The following is a 22,122-nucleotide window of genomic DNA, read 5'->3' as shown; positions in this document are numbered from 1 at the left end:
TATTGGCATGCCTCTCAATTCGGAACTTTCCCATCTTGACTTTGGATTTACATTTCGTCTTGACGATGGGGTTTCATCCATTCTCGAGTACGAGTGGAAAACCACTTTCAACATGGTTCTTGATTCTCTTGATATTGGGTGACGACCCTTCTTGATTTCAGAGCTTTGGTTCATCTTGATATTGATTGTGCTTAGTGTGAAGGCATGACGTACCTGTAGGGCAAAATTGATTATTTGACAACTCTTGTAAGTGGCATCCTCCCAAAGGGGATGCTACACATAGTTTCAAGTAAAACTGTCATAAATAACAATAGACAAGAAATAAGGCTAAGTAAGCACACTCACATAAATCTAAGTAGAGTAATTACCAGAATCACAAGATGAATCTAACAATTCAAGTAATCACTGATGGGTACGAAGACCCCAATGCCCAAGCACTACAAGAAAGGAAGGCCTAGAAACTAAATTTGGATAAATTTGATTGATACCTAGAGCCTCGTCCTCTATCTAACCTATAGAACAATGGGATGGAATGCACATGGCCTCAAACTGAACACTTGTACCACTACCTACAACATTCGAGGCACCACCTCTGCCTAAGGGTGCTACTAACCCAAATGGTTGTCTAAACTGAGATGACTAAGCAATGGCCCAACACTAGGGACACTCTTTAGATCGATGACCTATTCCCCCACAAGCAAGGCAACCTGCATAGTCTAAAGTCTGGTGTGAAGGATGCGATGAGCTACACTGGATATTTCAGGTAAAATGATTACCACCTCTAGCACTTTAGGGACCATTCTTAGCTAACTGTACTGGGGCTCTAGGGGACTGAACCTGTTGAGCCTGCTGCATAAGAAGGTAGCCTTTACAACAATCTCTAGCAAAGTGTCCCAACTCGCCACACTCATAACAACCTTTATGAGAAGTCGGTTTCTGAGATAGATCAACTAGAATAGAATGAGTCAGCAAAATTGAATACCCTGAATGCAAACCTTGAGAAGGTTGTCATGAACTCTATCGACCGTGGGTACTATAACCCTCCAAAAAACCTCCTAGACCTGAGGTACTCCTACCATAGGTCTAATAGGTCGAGATGGAGGATGACCCTCACTGGGATGATACCTAACTAGAGATGAGATGCTATCTCTATGATGCTATCGGTGGGGCCTCTTATAGCTACCTTTGTAAGTCTCAATACACGTATGCTTTATGTCCCTTGCAAACTCACCACTTAGGAAAAAGTAGATAAAAATGACATCATATATTCCGATGCAAAACAAAGGGTCAAGCTCAACCCACCTATAAATCCCTAAATTAACTCTCACTAGCTAGGAAACAAGGTGGGAGTCTGGTCGCACTCAAGAAACCTAACCACATACTGAAAAATCTATGAAGAACCTTGCTGAAGGACTACAGATCTAACTCTAGGCTAAGGACCACTCGATGCATCCAAAACCACACTTGTCTGCGGTGTATCCTCAAAAAGACTCGGAGTGCCCAACACGGAATCTTAAGGAGTTGTAGTGACCAACAACTCTGTCGAAGCCTAGGCTGCCCCTAGATCCTCATACTATAATTGAATGTTACCAGATTCCTGACCAAGCATCGAAGCCCTAGTGATCTGACTAGGCATTCCATTTTTGTCCATCAAAACCTTTGTGCTATCCATCTAAGAGAGAGTGAGTCCAAAGAAGCTTTTTATAGGTCATATGAAACAAAGGCACATGATAGGGAGTCAAGAATGGAATTTCTTTAAATTCCCTATAGCCTCCTAAAGATAGGATACGGACATCTCGGCACCGATCTATAAGACTCTACTAGGCATTAGCTCTCATACCAACGATACCGGTAAACCAAGAGATCTGATACCAATCTGTCATAATACAAATTTTCACTTCATAATGACACCTACTATAACCCACAGGTAGAAAAGCCTAACCCATAGTCTAGATCCAAAGACAATGGGCTATTTGACAAAAGCGAAGAATATGTAAGATAATAATGATATTAACTAATAAATGAAAAAGAATAAGTCAAATCAATACATAAATAAATGCCCAAGACTTGGTATAAGTCGGTAGTCGAGCTTCTAGTCAAAACAAGGGTAAAAGCTTATACAAAACAAGGTATAAGTATAGACTGGTTCTCAAAACAAAATAAAGACTAGTCTTATCCAATATTGAGGGAAATAGACAACTTTGAATGTCAGGAGCTCACTCAAGCCTCCAAATCCCAAGAGATGCTCCGCATGATGTCCAACTCTACAAGGGAAATTGGTACTATGATCTGCAAGGTGCAGAATTATAGTATGAGTACCAACAAGTGGTGTTCAGCAAGCATTGGCCGACTGAGCTCCAAATATACAGTAAGTATAAAGAACATGTAAGCAAGAAGTATATATCATATGTAACTAATAGTACGGAAGCCTGCAACAAGAAACATCTAATACAAGGAAGGGAGAAGGTAGGGAATAAGCAAGGAACCAAAAGACATACTTGGTGGCGCCAACCCAGAACCTAAATAGGACAACACACTATGAAGGAGGACAACTAAGGGACAACCTACTAACAGAAGTAAACACAAATATCACTTAGAGGCCCAAAGGAACGCAAAAACTAAATCCCTACACAAATGGTTAAATGAATATGAATAAGGGAAATAACTATCCTCAAACAAGAGACCACCCCTTACACTGCCACAAGTTTTCAAATAGTTAGACAATACCTCCCGAGCACCTGTGCTTAGGAGGTTCACTCACAAATAGGTAAACCCACACGACATCTAATAATACTAAAAAGTACAAACAACTATGCTAGTGATAGGCAATACATATATGAAGGAGACTTAATTAATAAAACCTGTAGTACCATAAGTACCAAGTGCCTCACACCAAGATATATATTTCTACTTTGAATCCCGACAGGAAGTAGGACCCATGCGCCTCTCTCGAATCTCCATGGGGGTCTCGGTAACACCCTTATATACCTGCCTAGTCCCAATGTAAGTGTTATATAAATCTATATCAATCTATATAGGCGATCATCTAAAATCGACTCTGTCATGGTGACCGGAAATAAATAGACAAATCAGCATAGAAAGGGTGGAGAATTTTCTCTAACGAAACCAATATAAGAAAAACGAGCGCATCCTTGATTCCTTCTGTCCAATATAAATAGTAGTTATAAAGGTAGTATGACCCCTATTTAGAAAATCCATAAAAAAATAGGTTGGGTTACAACCCAGATTCATTAAATAAATGCCAAGAATAAATGCATGATGGGGTCGACAACATCGGCGAGAGAACAAGGATGCAATATAATACATGTCATCATAAACACCCAAGAAACATGCCCAATTACATACAATAATGATTCCACAAGCACCTTACCCTCTAGAGAATAGAAACAAGACTAACACACACAACCAACCTCTAACCAAGACCTAGGGATCAAGTCTACTCCTCTAACTCAAAAACAAGGCCTAAAAGGAAGCTCAACCATAACTAGGTAACAAGAAAGAGGATATGAGGAAACAGGTGCTCAGCTAATCAATCAAAAGTTGTAAATCTAACTAAAGTACAACCCCGAGAGTATAACCACAACTAGACCTTCCAAATGGCAAAAAAGAAAGCATAGAGACTTCTAACTCTAAATCCAAAAATGGGCCCAATAGTAATTCACAAGCCTAACCAAATGTAAACCACTACACCAAGGATCCAAAATAGGTGCTACAATAGCAAAGGACACTAAGTCTCAAAAATTCCTTCCAACAACATCTATAACAATTAAGGGTCAACCCAAACTCAATTCTAGGGCACAATTCTGTGAATGACCATAAAAACTAAACAAGCCACCTAAAATAGGCTAATAAAGGCCACACCAAGGCATAACCAATAATCTACCAATTACATAAAGGGTTGCATAAAGTCAACATACCCTACGGCTCATACCAGGACAGAAAGCAAGAAAGTAGGAATGAGCCTAACCTATCAAATTCAATCTAAATCATAAGCAATTTATACTAAATAATACCTTATAGAGCTTAATCAAAAAAGGGGAGACCGCAGCCTACCTCGAAGCCAAACATGCACACTCCAAGTTCACTCCTTGGTAGCTTTCCATTCCAAAATCGTCTCCAATTGTCTCCACGCCATCAAAATATCGATCACCTCATCAATATAGACGTTTTGACATGAAAAATGCATTTTTTAGAGAAAGACCCAAAATTGAGTCAAAAATGAGATTGTGGGACCCATGATGGAAATATCAAAATCGACCCTGGAAAGAAATTCTCAATGCATTATTGAGTTTGTAACCCAAAATAGGGCACATATTGATACTCAAAATGGAATAAATCAGCTCAACAATAAATTCACAATTAAAGATTTAAATTTAAGCTAGGGCGGCCCCTTTAGGCATGAAATTACCATACTACAATACTTTCTGAAGCTCCTTGAATACTCCCACGCGTATCCAATATCACAACGAACACTCAAGACTTGAAATCGCTAAAAAGCTCCTCAGGGTTCTCTTAATTGAACTCTCAAAAGAGGCGGGCCTCGTTAAAGTAATTCCTGACAGCTTAAGCGAGCATCGCTAAGGCGAGCCCGGCTGCTTAAGCGAGCATCGCTAAAGCGATGTCCAGGCCGCTTAAGCAGCATGTGCCTCACTCGAATGCCTCACTTAAGCGATGCCCTAGTCGTTTAAGCAAAGGTTTCTATAGAAATACTAGGGTCACTAAAGCGAAGGCACCAAATACTGCTGTAGCCAAGACTTTGGAAAGCCTAAAATTCTCCCGTGGGGGCCCAAAATTCATTCAAAATATCGTGCTTCCGAACGGACTATGCTTCCCCACCATAATCGATGTTCTAGACTCAACGCTATAATCGAAATTCGCATCAGATGTCTTTTTGATAAAAAGTGGATCACACACCCAAGCATTATTTTGTAATCCTACAAAGAGGCTCAAAATGAGATTAAAAGCCTCGATAATCGTACAAAAAGTTATTTTATACCAAACTCAACATTTCGGAGAAAACTGCACTAAATGAATTTCAATACGAGTACATTTATCAAGAATGATGATCAAATTCAACCTTAGGCCACGGCTTGAAGTCTAAAATGCCTAATGGATCAAATTTGCATCGAAAGGCTCGGGACTTAAGTCGAGCATGCTACTAGTCTAAAATGACCATTTTGAAGTTGATTAAACCATTGAAATTCCATTCTGAGGTCATCTTCCTGGTGTTTTGACTGAAGTCAATCATTTAAACTCCAAGAGCTCCAAAACAGGGAATCGTACATAAAACCCAAATAAACGACCAGGCTATCGAACTGTCAATACCAACAAGTCATAACTTTGGGTCACTATAGGAAAGATCTAAACAATGAAAAATCGGAAAAGATGAAAATGACCTTGAGGTCATTACCTTAATTTAGATATAAAAGAATTGTTTATGAACTAAAAATTATGTAAAGTTTCAAATTTGGTAAAAAATTACGTGTTTACTATTTACCCCTCTATGAATAGAAAAAAAAAGAGTTTACAGACAAAGAAGTAGACAATGTGACAAGTTTTGACCAAACTCTTATTTGAAAGAAAAATGATGTGACCGAGTCCTGGTTTTAGATAGCCTACATATCCCGGGTTATAAGGGAATTAGGTCACGTGTAGTTTAAGGAGATGATATAATGAGTTAGAATTTAGGTGAGGTCAGATCGAGTCTCCAGTTTGCAGCTTCTCATTTACATGGAAATGAAGGAAAATACAAGTATGAGATCCTATCTATATGGCTTCTCTTAAATTTGACTTGGGTCTTCATGCCTTCTCGAGTGGTGAGATATTCATTTTTATCTCAAATGAACTGGAAGGTTAACTTGTTCTCCAGGTAGGCTTCTCTTACTATAGCTCAAAAATTGATAATGCTTTCCGAATAGATCATTAGCTTGAAAGGTGGATTGATTTTATTCTATAAGAGGAACCCTGAAATCAAAACAAACAAAAGCAATAGCACAAAATTTTTGCCCCACTTTACAATAATTAAATTTTTTTGAGTATGAATAAAAAATAGTACTCAAGTTTGAATCTCGATTTTGAATGACTTGAGCGTTATTGAAATGCATTCCTCAGATGGCTTCTAAATGTTGAAATCTACCCCATTCATCATGATGATCTAGTTAAATTAAATTATGATAGTCTACGTCCCATTGTCAAGAAGGGTCCTTCTGCCATATATCCCACTATCTAGGAGGGTCCTCCTATGTTAAATCCCATTGTCCATGAGGGTCCTGCTATGCTAAATCTCATTGTCCTAGAGGGTCCTGCTACGCCAAATTCCATTGTCCAGAAGGGTCCTGCTATGGTAAATCTCATTGTCTTAGAGGGTCCTGCTACGCCAAATTCCATTGTGCAGAAGGGTCCTGCTATGGTAAATCTCATTGTCTAAGAGGGTCCTGCTATACTAAATCCCATTGTCCAGGAGGGTCCTACTATGCTAAATTTCATTAAGTAGAAAGGTCCTGCTACGCTTAATTCCATTATGCAGGAGGGTCCTGCTACGCTAAATCGCATTGTCCAGGAGGGTTCTGCGATGCTAAATCCCATTGTCCAAGAGGAGCTTGCTATGCTAAATCCCATTATCCAGGAGGGTCCTACTATGCTAAATCCCATTGTCCAAGAGGGTCCTGTTATGCTAAATCTCATTGTCCAGGAGGGTCCTGCTACGCTAAATCTTATTGTTCAATAGGGTCCTGCTACTCAAAATTCCATTTTTCAAGAGGAGCCTGCTACACTAAATTCCATTATCTAGGAGGGGCCTGCTATATTAAATCCCTTTGTCTTGGAGGGTCCTGCTATACTAACTCCCATAGAACAACAACTTGAATAAAAAAAATTACCCCAGTTTAAACTAGAATTTTTTTGTTAATGTTACAAAATTATAAACATATTTTTGGAATGTTAAAGTATAGGAGATGTTATTTCCTAGGTATTCACAATCATTCACTGTTTGACAAGCTAATCAATTCATCCTAATTGAGTTTTTACAAACCTACTTTGTCGTATTGTCATTTTGCTTTCTATAGACTAGACTGAACATTTAGCATTTTTGATCTTTAATCTAAACACAGCTTGTGTCCCTATTTCAACAAAGAGAATTTGTGAGTTTAAAAGAATGGTAGTTGGTTTTTTGTTTTGAATTCTACCAACGATTACTCTTATACTTGTCATTTTGACTTTGTTTTCATACAGTCTTTACTTGTCATTCTGACTTTATTCCCATGCAGTCAATGCTTAATACTATTTAGCTGCACCATTAGACAAAATTTTGTCTACACATAGTGACTTAAATTCAATTGCTGCCTTTATTTCGCGATATCCAATAGTTTAACCTTTCTTAAAACTTTGCATTTTGTTGAATTAAAAATTTGACTATAGATGGTAACCCATTGGTATTTTTACTCATTTTAGAATCAAATGATTCATATGTATTGGTTGGATGCTTTAGTTTGTGCAATTGAAAAGGTTGGTAGTGATTGTTGAAATAATCTTTTACTTTTCTTGGCACACACTTGACTGAAGGATACAAGAAATCAAAGTGATGAAAGATAAATAAATAAATAATAAAATAAAATAATTGATGAGAGATATTCCTTTAGAGAAGGGAAGATAAAGGAAACGTATCGGAGTGTGGTAGCCATATCTAATAATCATGACATGCATTTTGAATTAATAATCCCAATTTTCACATCCAAGCTATTCCTGTACTACTATCGATCATTTGACCTTGACATTGAGTTTCAAACCTTTCAACAAACCATGATCCAGTTCGGGCCCTTATTCACCTTATGGGGACCGCGAGTGTTTTTACCAATAAAACTTTCTCATTTTATTTCTTTTAGATCGCTTCACCTTACGGTGCACTATTAGGGTTTTTGCTAATAAGACTCTCTCATTTCTCTCAACTCGCCTTCACCTTACGGTGCCTATTGAGGTTTTCACCAATGACTTCTCCTGTAATTGTCATTTTGACTTTGTTTTCATACGGTCATTACTTTTCATTGTTATGTTATTCCCCCGTTGTCAATGCTCGTCACAGGTAAGCTGCACTATTGGACCAATTTTTGTTTTTACACATAGTGACTTAAATTCAATGGCTGCCTTTATTTCGTGATATTAAATATTTTAGCCTTCCTTAAACCTTTACTTTTTCTTGAATTCAAAACTTGGTCGTAGACGATAACCCATTGGTAATTTTTCTCATTTTTGAATCATATGATGCATTTGTATTGGCTGGATGCTTTCCATTGTGCAATCAAAAAAGTTGGTAGTGAGTCTTGAAATCCTCTTTTACTTTTCTTGGCACAGACTTCAGTCAAGGATACATGAAATCAAAGTAATAAAAAATAAATAAATAAATATATAAATAATAAAATAAAATAATTCAATGAGAGCGATCCTTTTAAAGAAGGGAAGAAAAAGGAAACTTATTGGAGTGTGGTAGCCGACTCTAATAATCATGACATGCATTTTGAATTAATTAGCCTAATTTTCTCATCCAAACTGTTTCTCTACTCTCATCGATCATTTGACCTTGAAATTGAGTTTCAAACCTTTCAACAAACCATGATCTAGTTTTGGCCCTTATTCACCTTATGGTGCTCGTGAGTTTTTTCATTAATAAAACTCTCTCACTTTATTTCTTTTAGCTCACTTCTCCTTACGGTGCCCTATTAGGGTTTTCGCTAACAAGACTCTATCATTTCACTAAACTCATTTTCGCCTTATGATGCCTATTGGATTTTTTACCAATAAGACTCTCTCATTTTTAAATCTCTCAACTCACCTTCGCCTTACAGGGCCCTTTAGGGTTTTCACTGACAAGACCCTCTCATTTTTATCTCTCTAGTGTTGTGGAGGAAAAGTATTTCCGTTGGTGCCATTAATCTATACTCTTAACATATTTACTTTATACATTTGAAAGGTTGATCCAAAGATCTTTATTTGGTTGTAACACGACCTTTGGACAAGGCTATAAGGGATGACATTAAACGAGCAGGGTTGACTTTTCAATTTTTGGGATTGATAAAAAAAGAACGACTTTTTTCCAAATATTTGAAAATATAATTTTAAATTTTTCGTTTGGTTGGATTGAACCCCAGAGATAGGGCTACCTACTTATCTTGCTAAAACAAGAATAAGGTCGAATGTAGTTCAGGTTTTTAATATGTTTGTTTTTTTTTGTCTTTTTTTCAAATTAGGGGTAAAGAAATAAATAAAATCTCATCAAGGATAGCAATGGATGGCACAATTTTTAGACATGGAGTGCAGATTTTTCCTCGTATCAACCGTCAAAATGTCAAGTAAAAAGGAGGGATTTAATATCAGGACATTGAATCATACATAATATCTCTTTATGGTGTTGGCATTTATGTACGTTCCTGTTACTTTGCCTTCTATATTTGTTAAATACATAGCATCATTGGACAACATCTTATACCTATTGAATGGTCCTTGCCAATTTGAAGAAAACTTACCTTTAACTTTAGGCTGGTGAGGCATATTACGCCTCAATATTAACTGACCTACTTCAAACCTTTGGGATCCACCCTTTTTATATGCTCTTGCATTCTCTTTTGGTACAACTGACCATGACACACCGATGTTAATCGCTTCTCATCAATTAATCTTAGTTGCTCCAATCATGTTTTGATCCATTCATCATCATCGATCTCATCCTCCATAATAATTCGAAGGGATGGAATCTCAACTTCTATGGGTATAACCATTTCGATTCAATAAACCAGCAAATAGGGAGTGCCACCTGTCGATGTGTAAACCATAGTGCAATAACCCAACAAAGAAAATGAAAACTTTTTATGCCATTGTCGAGAACCCTACACCATTTTATAGAGTATATTTTTTATGTTCTTGTTAGCAACTTCTATGGTCCCATTTTCCTTTGTGCGATATGGAGTTGTATTTCTGTGTTCAATCTTAAATTATTGGCATACCTCTTGCATTGGATGACTTTTGAGATTCATAGCATTATCTATAATAATTACCTTTGAGATACCAAATCGATAGGTGATGTTGAAATGAACGAAATCAATCACCATCTCTTTAGGGACTGTCTTGAAAGTTACCGCTTCTATCCAGTTTATAAAATAATCAATGGCTACTAAGATGAACCTGTGCCCATTCGACGCTTTTGGTTAAATTGGTCCAATCACATCCATTCCCAGAGTCACAAAAGGCCATGGTACAGATATTGCATACAACTCTGAGGGAGGAGATGTATCAAATCACCGTGTATTTGGAATTCATGAAACTTACGAACAAACTATATGGAATCTCGCTCCATGGTGAGCCAATAATAATCTTTTTGAAGTATTTTCTTTTTTAGGACTTACCCATTGATGTGCAGCCCACAAACACTAGATATATTTCAACCAGGATTGTTGAGGCCTCTCTAGATTTTATACACCGATGAAGACCCAAGTCGAGGGTCTTCTTGTACAAGATTCCTCCACTTAAAAAAAACCACTAGCCAACCAGCGAATAGTTCTCTTTTGATAACTTGTAGCATCCATCAGACACTCTCCAGATTAAAGGTATGCTTTAATATCCTAGAACCAAGGTTTACCATCAAGTTATTCCTTAGCGATGTTGCAATAAGCATGTTGATCGTGAAGGTGTATTTACAAAAGGTCAATGTGAGCTTTATCGGGATGCATAAGCATCGAAGATAAGTAGCCAAGGCATCAACGATCTCATTATCAATTCTAGAAATACGTCTAAACTTCAGTAAGAAGAACCATTGACAAAGAACTTGTAAACATTATTGATAAGGTATTATGTTTGAGTCACGAGTTTCTCATTCTCCTTGAATTTCATGGACCATCAAATTTGAATATCCCAATAGTAATAATTATTAAATTCCCATGTCAGTAGATAATATCACACCCAATATGTAAGCTTCATACTCTGTCATATTGTTGGTATAATAGAATCTAAGTTGGTCAGTTCCAGGGTAATATTCCCCTGATTCAAGCATAAGAACAACTCCTATCCCAACTACCTTCCTGTTAGAAGCCCTATCAAATAACAACTTCCATCTAGGATAATTATCAAGGATAATTTCATCCACACATGATATCTTCTCATATGGAAAATAAGTCTTAATTGGCTCACATCTTTTATCCATGGGGTTCTTTGCCAAATAATCTGTTATACCCCGCACTTTTGAACCTTGACATGTGTCCCTAATTATCTTGAAAGTAGCCATGATACCCTTACTGTCCACATACACCAAAAAACTCTAATGAAAGAAGATTGTGATACCTCGCGAGAAGGAAGGTTGGAAATAGAGTCATAATTATCAGGAAAGAGTTGAAGGCTAAGAAATGAGTCGTAGGACTCGATTTACCTATGTAAGACACTAAGTTAAGAGTCTTATACACTTAAATTGCTTAAGTATATATCAAGCTTACGTAGTGCGGATTACATCGGCTCTTAAGACAAGATGAGATTACGACCCCATGGGGGAGAGGAGAAGGCAACACGTGGCAGTAAAAAGAGGTGCCACATGGCAGCCTAGGAAATTGCCACATGGAAGAAGGTGACCCACCTGCTTGGGGTCAAGTAGGTGACCCACCTACTTAGGGTGGTCCCCACCAAGGACACGTGGCAGCCTTGGAGGCTAAGGGTGGATCCATGGCCCAATAAGGGCTTGACATGTGTCACCCTTAGGGGCTGACATGTGTCAATTCCTAAGGGACCATATATATGTATTTTAATGACTCTTAAGTCATTTGGAACTCAAAAATCAGCCCAAAACATAGAGAGAAAAACGTGAGAAGAAGAAGAGAAAGGGGCAGCCATGGTTTTTGAGAAATTAAGGTAAGTTCTTCAATTTTCCTCCATGAATTAATTATCTATAATGTTCCTCAACCCCGTGGAGGTGTATATATGTATCGTACGATATGTATGGAATTAATTCTTCAGCTTGGAACTTGAGATAAAGTTGAAAGAACAAAGAGGGAAAACGTTAAAAACTAGTTAACAAACCCATTTTTAGAGGGGACAGTTGTTAGTAATATTGGTATAACTTCTTGTATATAGATTCGTTTCAGGTTATTCAATATGTTTTGGAAACGTATTTCATAGTTCTATAACTTTCATTTAGACTTTAAAATCCAGTTTTTCTTTTAGATTCTCGAAAAAGGGTGATGAAGTGTAGAGGAGGTGCTGCCCAGATTTTGGTTTTGGAAATCTTACATGGACTGTTGTTGGTGTTTTGGGCATATCTTTTTGTACAAAATTGATGTAGGGATGATTCGATATATGCAACCCTAAGACACATGTCTATAACTTTGATGAAGGACGTAAATCCTTTTCCCCTCCATTACCCCTTCGAAATGAAGCGACAAGGTAAAATAGTACGCCGTTCAGAATTCACGTTTTGATAGTTTTGAGTGAGTTGTTGCTGCAGGGGTGTAATGTATTATTGCAGGGCCTAAATGCATTCTAAAAGGTATGTGTATTCTGCTGGTTACAGCCACACAACCCCTAATTTCGTATAATGAAAGGCGTTATAGAATAAAGACTAGACACCCTATTTGATATCATATTTTTGAATGAGTCATTTGGAGTTTATATTGTATATTGTTGGTGTGAATTGCTGTAGGTTGTTGTTTTTGGTTGGATGTAGGTCTTAGGGACCTAATTGGAATTTTGTATAGGGCACATTATAGGGGAGGTGTTGCCCAATCTTTGGCGATGCCTTGGCAAATAACAGAACTAGTCGGGGAAACGACTAAGGAAATAGATTCTATTAATACTAAGGTGTAACCTAGGGTGCTGGAAAGTTAAGAGGGGTTGATATTCATATTACTTTCATGTTGAATAGGTTCAAAGGACGGCGAGTCAAACAGGATAAGGAATAATTCAGACAAGGTATGTGAAGCTTTCTTTTGGCGCATTTTTGGAATAAGTATGTAGAGCTATTCTTCTTTTTTTTTTGGCATGTCTTAGATGTAAGCTATAAATGATATGTATATGACATTTGGTATTCAATCCATTCGTAAAGCCCTGAGTATGAGTCGAGACTCTCATTTACTTCTTGATATTAGAACTCCTGCAATAACTGAGTCATTGCCTTTAAGTCTTCTATGTGATGAAAACTAGTACATGTAAAGCCTCTCTCTTCTTTCCTTTTGAATGGCTTAATTTTAAGTGAAATGATATATGATATAGATTTGGAGAAAATTCCAATTATGAGCTCTGAGTATAATTCGTGACTTATAGTCACTTTTGACCATTAAAAGCCTGAAAGTGGTCAAACTATTATTTTCGAGCCTGCTATATAGTAAATAGTAAGTGGAGATACAAGCTCCTTTTCTTGAAGGATCTGAAATGATCAATGTCTCTGATTGCATAACTGTGTCTCTGATTGCATAACTGTGTCTCTAATTGCATAACCATGTCTCTGATTGCATAAACCATGTTTCTGATTGCATAAGCTATGTAGCATTGTCTTGATGCATGTCTGTGATTCCTGATGCCCTAATTGATGTAACCCCTAATGACATCTAAAGGGCACTTCGGATGAGTACCTTCCTGGTCTTCAGGTGATGGTTCACTTGAGTGTTTCATTGAGTCTCAGAGGGTGACTTAGTTGCATATAGTTTCTCATTACTCTACTCGTGCATGCTGTAACCCTTCTTTCTTCGCGTCCCACGATGGGCCGGATATTATGTCGGGCGCAGCTTTACCACTTCTTTCACCGCATCCCAAGCCGGATGTGTATAGTTCCACGCACGAGGAAACGATTCCATACATCAGGTGTGATATATGTTATATGTTATGAAGATACGATTATTCACCGAGACCCGGGCCGGCTGTAATATGATAGTTTATGTGCTAAAATAAGGAAGGAACACTGAGTCCTTCCTTAGAGGGCCGGGTACGATATGTATATTATGATAGTACGCTATAGACATACACTACTCCATTCACCGAGTTCCTCACTAAAGGGGCCGGATACTTTATGTAGACATGCATATGAGATTAGAGTGATATATTTGCGACCCTGAGCCCTGTAGTGAACCGGATATAATACGATGACATACATGATAAGATTATACCGCATATGATGATATGATACTGTTACGATGATATGATACCGTATACGATGATATGATACCGTATACGATGATATGATGAAATAAAATACATAATGATATGATGACATGTGAATATGAGAAAATGCTTATGACACCGAGTTTACCAGAGGGTCGGGCACAACATATGATGATGTATATGATTTACGTTTCCTAAGGTGCAAGTACAGTAATTCGTTAAGTTGTTATACTTGTCCCCTGCATCCCTATTTCAGTTATGGCCTCAGTTACGATGTGTTATGCTTTACATACTCAGTACATATATCGTACTGACCCCTCTTTTCTCGGGGGGCTGCATTTCATGCTCCCAGGTACAGATGTTCATTCTCGAGATTTGTCAACTTAGGAGTTCCTCTTAGCTATGTCGGAAGTGCTTCACTGTTCTAGAGCCTATTTTTTTATATTGGTCACTTAATGTATATATTTGTACATTCAGGGGTACGGCGGGGGCCCTGTCCTGCCATATGTTGTTGTTACTATTCCTAGAGGTCTGTAGACATATGGATGTGGGTTGTTTATAAGTTGTTTTGACTGTGCTTATATGGCATGTTGTAAATATTTTTATGTTATGGCAGCCTCGTCGGCGCGTTCCCTTTCATGATATGATACGAATGAAAGAGGCTACAGGTACATGAAAAAGTTTTAAACTATTAAGGTTTTTGTGTATAGTATCACATCACACATGGTTCAACTTAAGTGTAGCTGATAAATACGCATAAGAGGGTCTAGGTCGGACCCCAATCGCGGCCTATAGGGTTGGGTCGTGACAGAAGTGGTATTAGAGCAGTTCATCCTTGGAATGTCTACAGACCGTGTCTAGTAGAGTCTTGTTTATCGGTGTGTTATGCACCACATCTATAGATAGGAGGCTACAGGACATTTAGGATGTTACTTTCTTTCATATCTAAGATCGTGCGATAGAGCCGAGCCATAGAAAATGAAATTCCTCATACTAACCTGCGATTTTAGCAGGAGGACAATGCCAATAGAAGAAAGTAACTGACAATATAGGATGGTACGAAGCACACAGGTAAGCAAAGGCACGAAGGACCTATGCCAGGTAAGGTGTTGCAATACAATTGATATATAAAGTTGGAAAATGAAAGGAAAATTATACAGGAAAGTGCAACAGGTGTAGTTCGAGGGGACATACGAGGTAAGTCCATGTTCATACTGCTAATGTGGGCGCCCTGTGTGGCTGTGATATGAGATGATATGAATATATATGTGTGCCCTAGATGGCTGCGATATGATATGATACGAATATATATCTATGTGCCCTGTGAGGCATTGTTGGTATTTTCTATGTGCAGCTGTTGAGATAGTAAGAAATACAGAGGAAACTCTGCCCAAATTTTCCTAGAAATAAGAGGAGAATAAGATACAGGGCTGTAGTATGTCTTGAAAGGTTATTCTCGCAACAATGATGAGATTTGACTAAATGAGTATGGCTGACCTCGAGAAATAAGTTAATTGCTGAGTTAATAGCAGTAGAAACTAGGAGGTCGATACTGGAATAGTAGAATGAAGTTAGAAAGGACCTATAAGCCAAAGAAAATGACTCAGAAAGGACTAATAAATCGGGATAAAACGATATAGTAAGGCATCGCCTGAAGTGATACATAGGAATAAACTATGACAAGTTATAGTTGAAGGAAGTAACAGTATAATTAAGACAAGAGTACGAGGGATAAAGAATTGTGACGGATATGAAATGTTAATAAGACAGCTTGTGAAATATTAAGGATAATACTAACTAAGAAAGGTAGGTAGCCCATAGTAAGAACCGTGAAGAAAGTCAAGTGGTGTTATACTATGGGACTGAATGTGACAGGGTACCTGGTGAATATAACAAAAACCGTTGTGAGAATAAGCAAAGCTTAGTAAGGAAAGTTTCGAATAAAGGTTGTGTGATGACAAAAAGGGTAGCTAGTATAAGGAAATAAAGAGTAATATGGAATTCCTTGCGCCCAACCAAAAATGGAAATGAGCTGGGGGAATAATAGAGAAGTTATAATATAGGCGTTCAAGATAGATGTGATTAATTAAGTATGAGTACCGAACAAAAAGGGAGATAGACAATTACGAATTGAAAGTATAGTATAATGAAAGAGTAATAAGATAAGGCCCCTACTACAACGAAGTTAATATGGTTTTAAGCAGGATTAGAAGGGAACCTGAAGCACATGAAAAAGATGAAAGTTCAGAAGGCATAACGAAGTTAATATACGTGACTCCACCTTGATGATTAGGGAGATCCTGCAAGGAGAGGGTATGTTGATTTGCAGAACAACTGCTGCATTGCGAGGTTATTAGAAGAATAAGCTGAATCCACAAGAATAAAGTTAGTATAATGACGAAGCTTGGAACATAAGTCATTAAAGTATAAGTACACTAGAATGGGGAATTTGCACCAATTATGAGCCCCCGCTAATTATTGATTGGGATGAATGGAATGTGGCTTTGAATGCACTGCTACATTATGGATATTACTCGAGTATCAATCGTTAGATGAGATTTTATACGATATATTCCAAATACTAAAGCACCCCACGATTGTGCTAGGGTTTCCTATAAAGGCAACCTAATGTATGGAAGATTTAACAGAAGATGTAGATATGGTGCAGTACGTTAAATATGTTGGAGTAAGAATCATTCGCGTGTGAATAGCTAAAAATAAATGGAGGATGACATAGGTACACCCTAAAAGGGGGGAAGTGGACAAGAGAAGTACAAGCGTAAGAGAAAATCAACTGACGCTATCGTATGTAAATGGGAACGCTTAAACTTCAAACGAGACCCCATAAGGGATGGACGCAATCATACCTGCACTAATGCACCGGATTCTGTCAAAACTCTGAAGTTAAGCGTGCTTGGGTAAGAGTAGCACTGGGATGGGTGACCCCTGGGAAGTGAAAAAGGGTGCGAAACAAGTATGACAAAAAGAGATTATAAAGGCGTGTTAGTACAATGACACATATAGAACAGAGTAAGCCAAGAGCAGAAAAGATTATGACTAAAATACAACGCACCTCGTGAAAATGGCACAAGAATAGTTGTGCAGCTTATGAACATTGGCATACTAAGAGCGAGGTAAAATGATTACTCGATAAAAAGAAGTCAGTAATAGCAATATGATTTCCATATTTAGAATCTATTAAAGAAAAGTGTAAGATGGTTTGAGGCAGAACTATTAAGATATAATCGGTATTAAGGACAAAAGCCATAGCAGAGCCCTGACCTCGATCGAAGGAGGTAAGCCACTAGTATAGCGACACTAAAGCATTTTCTGAGTGTCTCTACGTACCTACACACATTTGTGTAAGAATTACAGTATAACGTGTGGTAATAAAACTGGAAGGAAGATCTGAGTAAAGGAGCAAGATAGCATACCTAACGTGTTACAAGTTGAATTAAGAGGAGTTGTATAATGGCTTAAACGAAGAGGAGCATCAGAGGCTTGATAGCCTATTGCGGGGGATGGGAATCCTGACTCGGAAATAGAAGGCGATTAATGTAGGTTATAGTGCAGGCTGACCTCGCACTCTACGGAAGTATAAGTTCATATGGGTTATGGTAGATAAGCTGACAAAATTAACCCATTTTCTTCTAATTAGGAAGGTATATTCAGCTAAGGGTTATACGAGATGACATAGCAAGGAAACAATAAGATTTCACGAGGTTCCCACATCTATTATCTTGGACGGGGAAGTTCAACGTACGGCTAATCACTGGAGATCATTACGGTAAGGATTGGGAACACAAGTGAATCTTAGTACGACATTTTGCCCTTCGATTAATGGATAGTCCCAGAGGGGATCCAGTAAATTATTGATGAAGTAAGGCTTAATCCAGGACAAGCTATCGATTAGAAGCCTAGAGTCGGCAAGAAAGAGATACATTGATCCTTTTCAGGTCATTTGTAGAATAGATAAAGCTGCCTATGAGTGGGACCTACCATCCAATTTAAAACAATATATTCGATTTTCACAGATCAATGCTCCGCAAGAATGTAAACGACGCTCCCACTATATTTCCCGTGGAAGAGGTCCACGTAACAGGGAATTATCCTACGAGGGGCAACCTATTTCTATCCTATATCAGCAGATTAAATGGGTTGCAAACTAAGGACATAGCTTTCGTCAAGGTACTGTGGCAGAATAAGAATTATGAAGACATACCCTGGGAGGTTGAAGAAGACATGAAACACAGGTGTCCGTACCTATTCCCGATGTCTACAGATAACCCCAGTCCTAGAACTCCTATATTAATTACTTGGATGAAAATGTATGTTATTCCAGTAGAAAGGAATCTCCCTATGATCCGTATAAAGTCTTAAGGAAATTTATTTAACATTCGGGGACGAATGTTCTAAAGGGGGGAAGTCTGTTATACCCCGCACTTTTGAACCTTGACATGTTTCCCTAATCGTCTTGAAAGTATCCATGAGACCCTTACTATCCACACGCACCAAACAACTCTAAGGAAAGAAGATTGTGATACCTCGCGAGAAGGAAGGTTGGAAATAGAGTTATAAGAATCCGGAAAGAGTTGGAGGCTAAGAAATGAGTCGTAGGACTCGATTTACCTACGTAAGACACTAAGTTAAGAGTCTTATACACTTAAGTTGCTTAAGGATATATCAAGCTTACGTAGTACAGATTATATCGGCTCTTAAGACAAGATGAGATTACGAAGACATACCCTGGGAGGTTGAAGAAGACATGAAACACAGGTGTCCGTACCTATTCCCGATGTCTACAGATAACCCCAGTCCTAGAACTCCTATATTAATTACTTGGATGAAAATGTATGTTATTCCAGTAGAAAGGAATCTCCCTATGATCCGTATAAAGTCTTAAGGAAATTTATTTAACATTCGGGGACGAATGTTCTAAATGGGGGAAGTCTTAAGGATATATCAAGCTTACGTAGTGCAGATTACATCGGTTCTTAAGACAAGACGAGATTACGAACACACGGGGGAGAGGAGAAGGAGACACGTGGCAGCAAAAGGAAGTGCCATGTGGCAGCTTAGGAAAGTGCCACATGGCAGCAGGTGACCCACCTGCTTGGGTTCAAGTAGGTGACCCACCTACTTGGGGGTGGGCCCCACCAAGGACACGTGGCAACCTTGGAGGCTAAGGGTGGATCCGTGGCCCAATAAGGGCTTGACATGTGTCACCCATAGGGGATGATACGTGTCACTTCCTAAGGTACCATATATATGTATTTTAATGACTTTTAAGTCATTTGGAAGTCAAAAATCAGCCCAAAACATAGAGAGAAAAACATGATAAGAAGAAGAGAAAGGGGCAGCCATGGTTTCTAAGAAATTAAGGTAAGTTCTTCAATTTTCCTCCGTGAATTAATTATCTATGATATTCCTCAACCCTGTGGAGGTGTATAAATGTATCTTACGATGTCTATGGAATTAATTCTTCAGCTTGGAACTTGAGAGAAAGTTGAAAGAACAAAGAGGAAAAACATTAAAAACTAGTTAACAAACCCATTTTTGGAGAGGACAGTTGTTAGTAATATTGGTATAACTTCTTGTGTATAGCTTCTTTTCAGGTGATTCAATATGTTTTGGAAAATTATTTCATAGGTATATAACTTTAATTTAGACTTTAAAATCCAGTTTTGCTTTTAGCTTCTCGAAAAAGGGTGATGAAGTGTAGAGGAGGTGCTGCCCAGATTTTGGTTTTGAAAATCTTACACGGACTGCTGTTGGTGTTTTGCGCATATCTTTTTGTACAGAATTTATGTAGGGATGATTCGATATATGCAACCCTAAGACACATGTCTATAACTTTGATGAAGGACGTAAATCCTTTTTCCCTCCATTACCCCTTCGAAACGAAGCGACAAGGTAAAACAATAAGTTGTCTAGAATTCACATTTTGATAGTTTTGAGTGAGTTGTTGCTGGAGGGGTGTAATGTATTGTTCCAGGGCCTAAATGAATTCTAAAAGGGATATGGATGCTTTTGGTTGCAGCCACACGACCCCTCATTTCGTATAATGAAAGGCGTTATAGAATAAAGACTAGACGCCCTATTTGATACTGGTCATTTGATATATATGTTTGTTTATTCAGGGGTACGACGATGCCCTGTCCCGTCATATGACCAGCCTAGCATTCTGTAGAGGTCTGTAGACTTTTGATGTGGGTTATGTATATATGTTTTAGGCTTTGTATTCCGTGATGGCCTTAATGGCCCTCTGTGTTATATTTGTTCTCATGCACTCTCTAGCGACCCCTTTTTGATTTCTACTTTTGTTTATTCTACTAACACGCTAAGTAGGGCTAAGGGTACGCATGGGTGCCAAACTCAGGCACCAAGCATGGCCTATGAAGTTGGGTCGTGATAGAAGTGGTATTAGAGAAGTTCATCCTTAGAGTGTCTACAGACTGTGTCTAGTAGAGTCTTTTTTATCGGTGTGTTGTGCACCACATCTATAAACAAGAGGCTGTAGGACATTTAGGATGTTACCTTTCTTTTACATCTAAGATCGTGCGATAGAGACGAGTCATAGGGAATGAAATTCCTCATACTAACCTATGGTTTCAGCAGAAGGACAACAGCGATAGAAGAAGGTAAGCAAAGGCATGAAAGATATATGTCAGGTGAGGAATTGAAGTACAATTGACATATAAAGTTAAAAATGGAAAGGAAAAGTAGACAGAGCAGGGTAATAGGTATAGCTTGATGTACTTAACGGCAACAAGGCCTGATGTTAGGCACGTTGTAAGTCTTATTACCAGATTGATGGAGAGACCAACAGAAATGCATCAACAAGCTGCCACGAGGATCCTGCGGTACTTGAATGGTACTAGTGACTTTGGAAATTTTTTATCAGATGAAAGCAATTGGAGATTTTCTTGGTTTCACTGATAGTGATTATGCTGGAAATATTGAGGACAGAAAAGTACATCAAGATATGTTTTTATGTTGGGGTCTGGAGTTATTTCTTGGTCTTCAAAGAAGCAACCTATCTTTACTTTGTCGAATACTGAGGCAGAGTACGTCGCTGCAACATGATGTGCTTGTCAAGTTGTTTGGCTGAGAAATGTTCTTGAGGAACTTCATTTTAAGAAGTAAATACCAACTCCAATTTATTGTGACAATACTTCGGCAATTAATCTTTCAAAGAATCCAGTTTAACATGGACGAAGTAAGCATATAGATGTGAAGTGTCACTTCTTGCGTGATCTAACTAAGGATGCAAAGATTAGCCTTATTTATTGTAGAACTGAAGAGAAGATTGCAGACATGTTCACAAAGCCCCTAAAATCAGTATCATTCCTAAAGCTACGTGATCATCTTGGTTTTTTCAAATTAAACTGAAAGATGTTTCAGTTTAAGGGAGGGAATGTCAGCTACGTGACCGGCTTTGTGGGTTAGTAGTTAGTTTGTTGCATTTGTTTAGCAGTCAATAAGTTGTTTCCTAGTCTGTAGGCTATAAGACTAGTGAAATCAGTTTTTTAGATTCAGATTTTTTAGGTGAATGAACGTGCTCTTTTATTTACGAAGTTTTCTATTTAAAGAGTCTTGTAGCAGCCTATTTTGAAGTATCAACACAGAAGACTTTGCCTGCATATTACATTCATTGTTTGATGCTGTTAACTTTTATCGCAACATGCACTTACACGAAACCCATTATTCTTTATGCTATAGTTACAAGATGCACTACCAAGAAAGGAGAAAGATGGAGAAAATGCACCTACCCTTTGTTTTAAGGTTCTGTTGGCTTCATTCAATGCATGTTCCTTCCATATGAAAGGTTACCATATCGTGATGAATATATGTACGAAAACTCAAAGACTTTTTTTTGTTTGGCAAATAAACATATTATTGATACCAAAAGTAATACTGGTCTATCAAAATCACCTACTACAGCAGTTTAAACAACAGAAAGCAGAAAACAAATAGATC

The 22,122-nt window shown here is 38.1% G+C and overlaps 1 protein-coding gene and 1 pseudogene across 2 annotated transcripts in view; one reads left to right on the top strand and one right to left on the bottom strand.

Annotated features, from left to right (window-relative positions):
* Positions 1-2,023: 2,023 nt before the first annotated feature.
* Positions 2,024-22,122, bottom strand: part of LOC129880565 (agamous-like MADS-box protein AGL9 homolog) — a 64,874-nt gene continuing 44,775 nt past the window's right edge. Inside the window, exons 7-8 of one of the 2 annotated variants that reach the window (XM_055954653.1) lie at positions 4,075-4,145; positions 2,203-2,289 (exon numbers count right to left, since the gene is read on the bottom strand). In XM_055954653.1, coding sequence (XP_055810628.1) covers positions 2,283-2,289; positions 4,075-4,145 — 78 coding nt within the window. In that variant the 3' untranslated portion in view covers positions 2,203-2,282. Of the gene's footprint in view, positions 2,290-4,074; positions 4,146-22,122 lie in introns of both variants that reach the window. The other variant, XM_055954654.1, reaches the window with a different exon arrangement.
* On the top strand, positions 16,996-17,114 carry LOC129881246 (5S ribosomal RNA; annotated as a pseudogene).

The sequence above is a fragment of the Solanum dulcamara genome, chromosome 2, assembly GCF_947179165.1.
Source record: "Solanum dulcamara chromosome 2, daSolDulc1.2, whole genome shotgun sequence".
NCBI lineage: Eukaryota > Viridiplantae > Streptophyta > Magnoliopsida > Solanales > Solanaceae > Solanum > Solanum dulcamara.
Note: the sequence above shows the minus strand (reverse complement) of the source record. Positions and strands in the feature narration are given on the sequence as shown.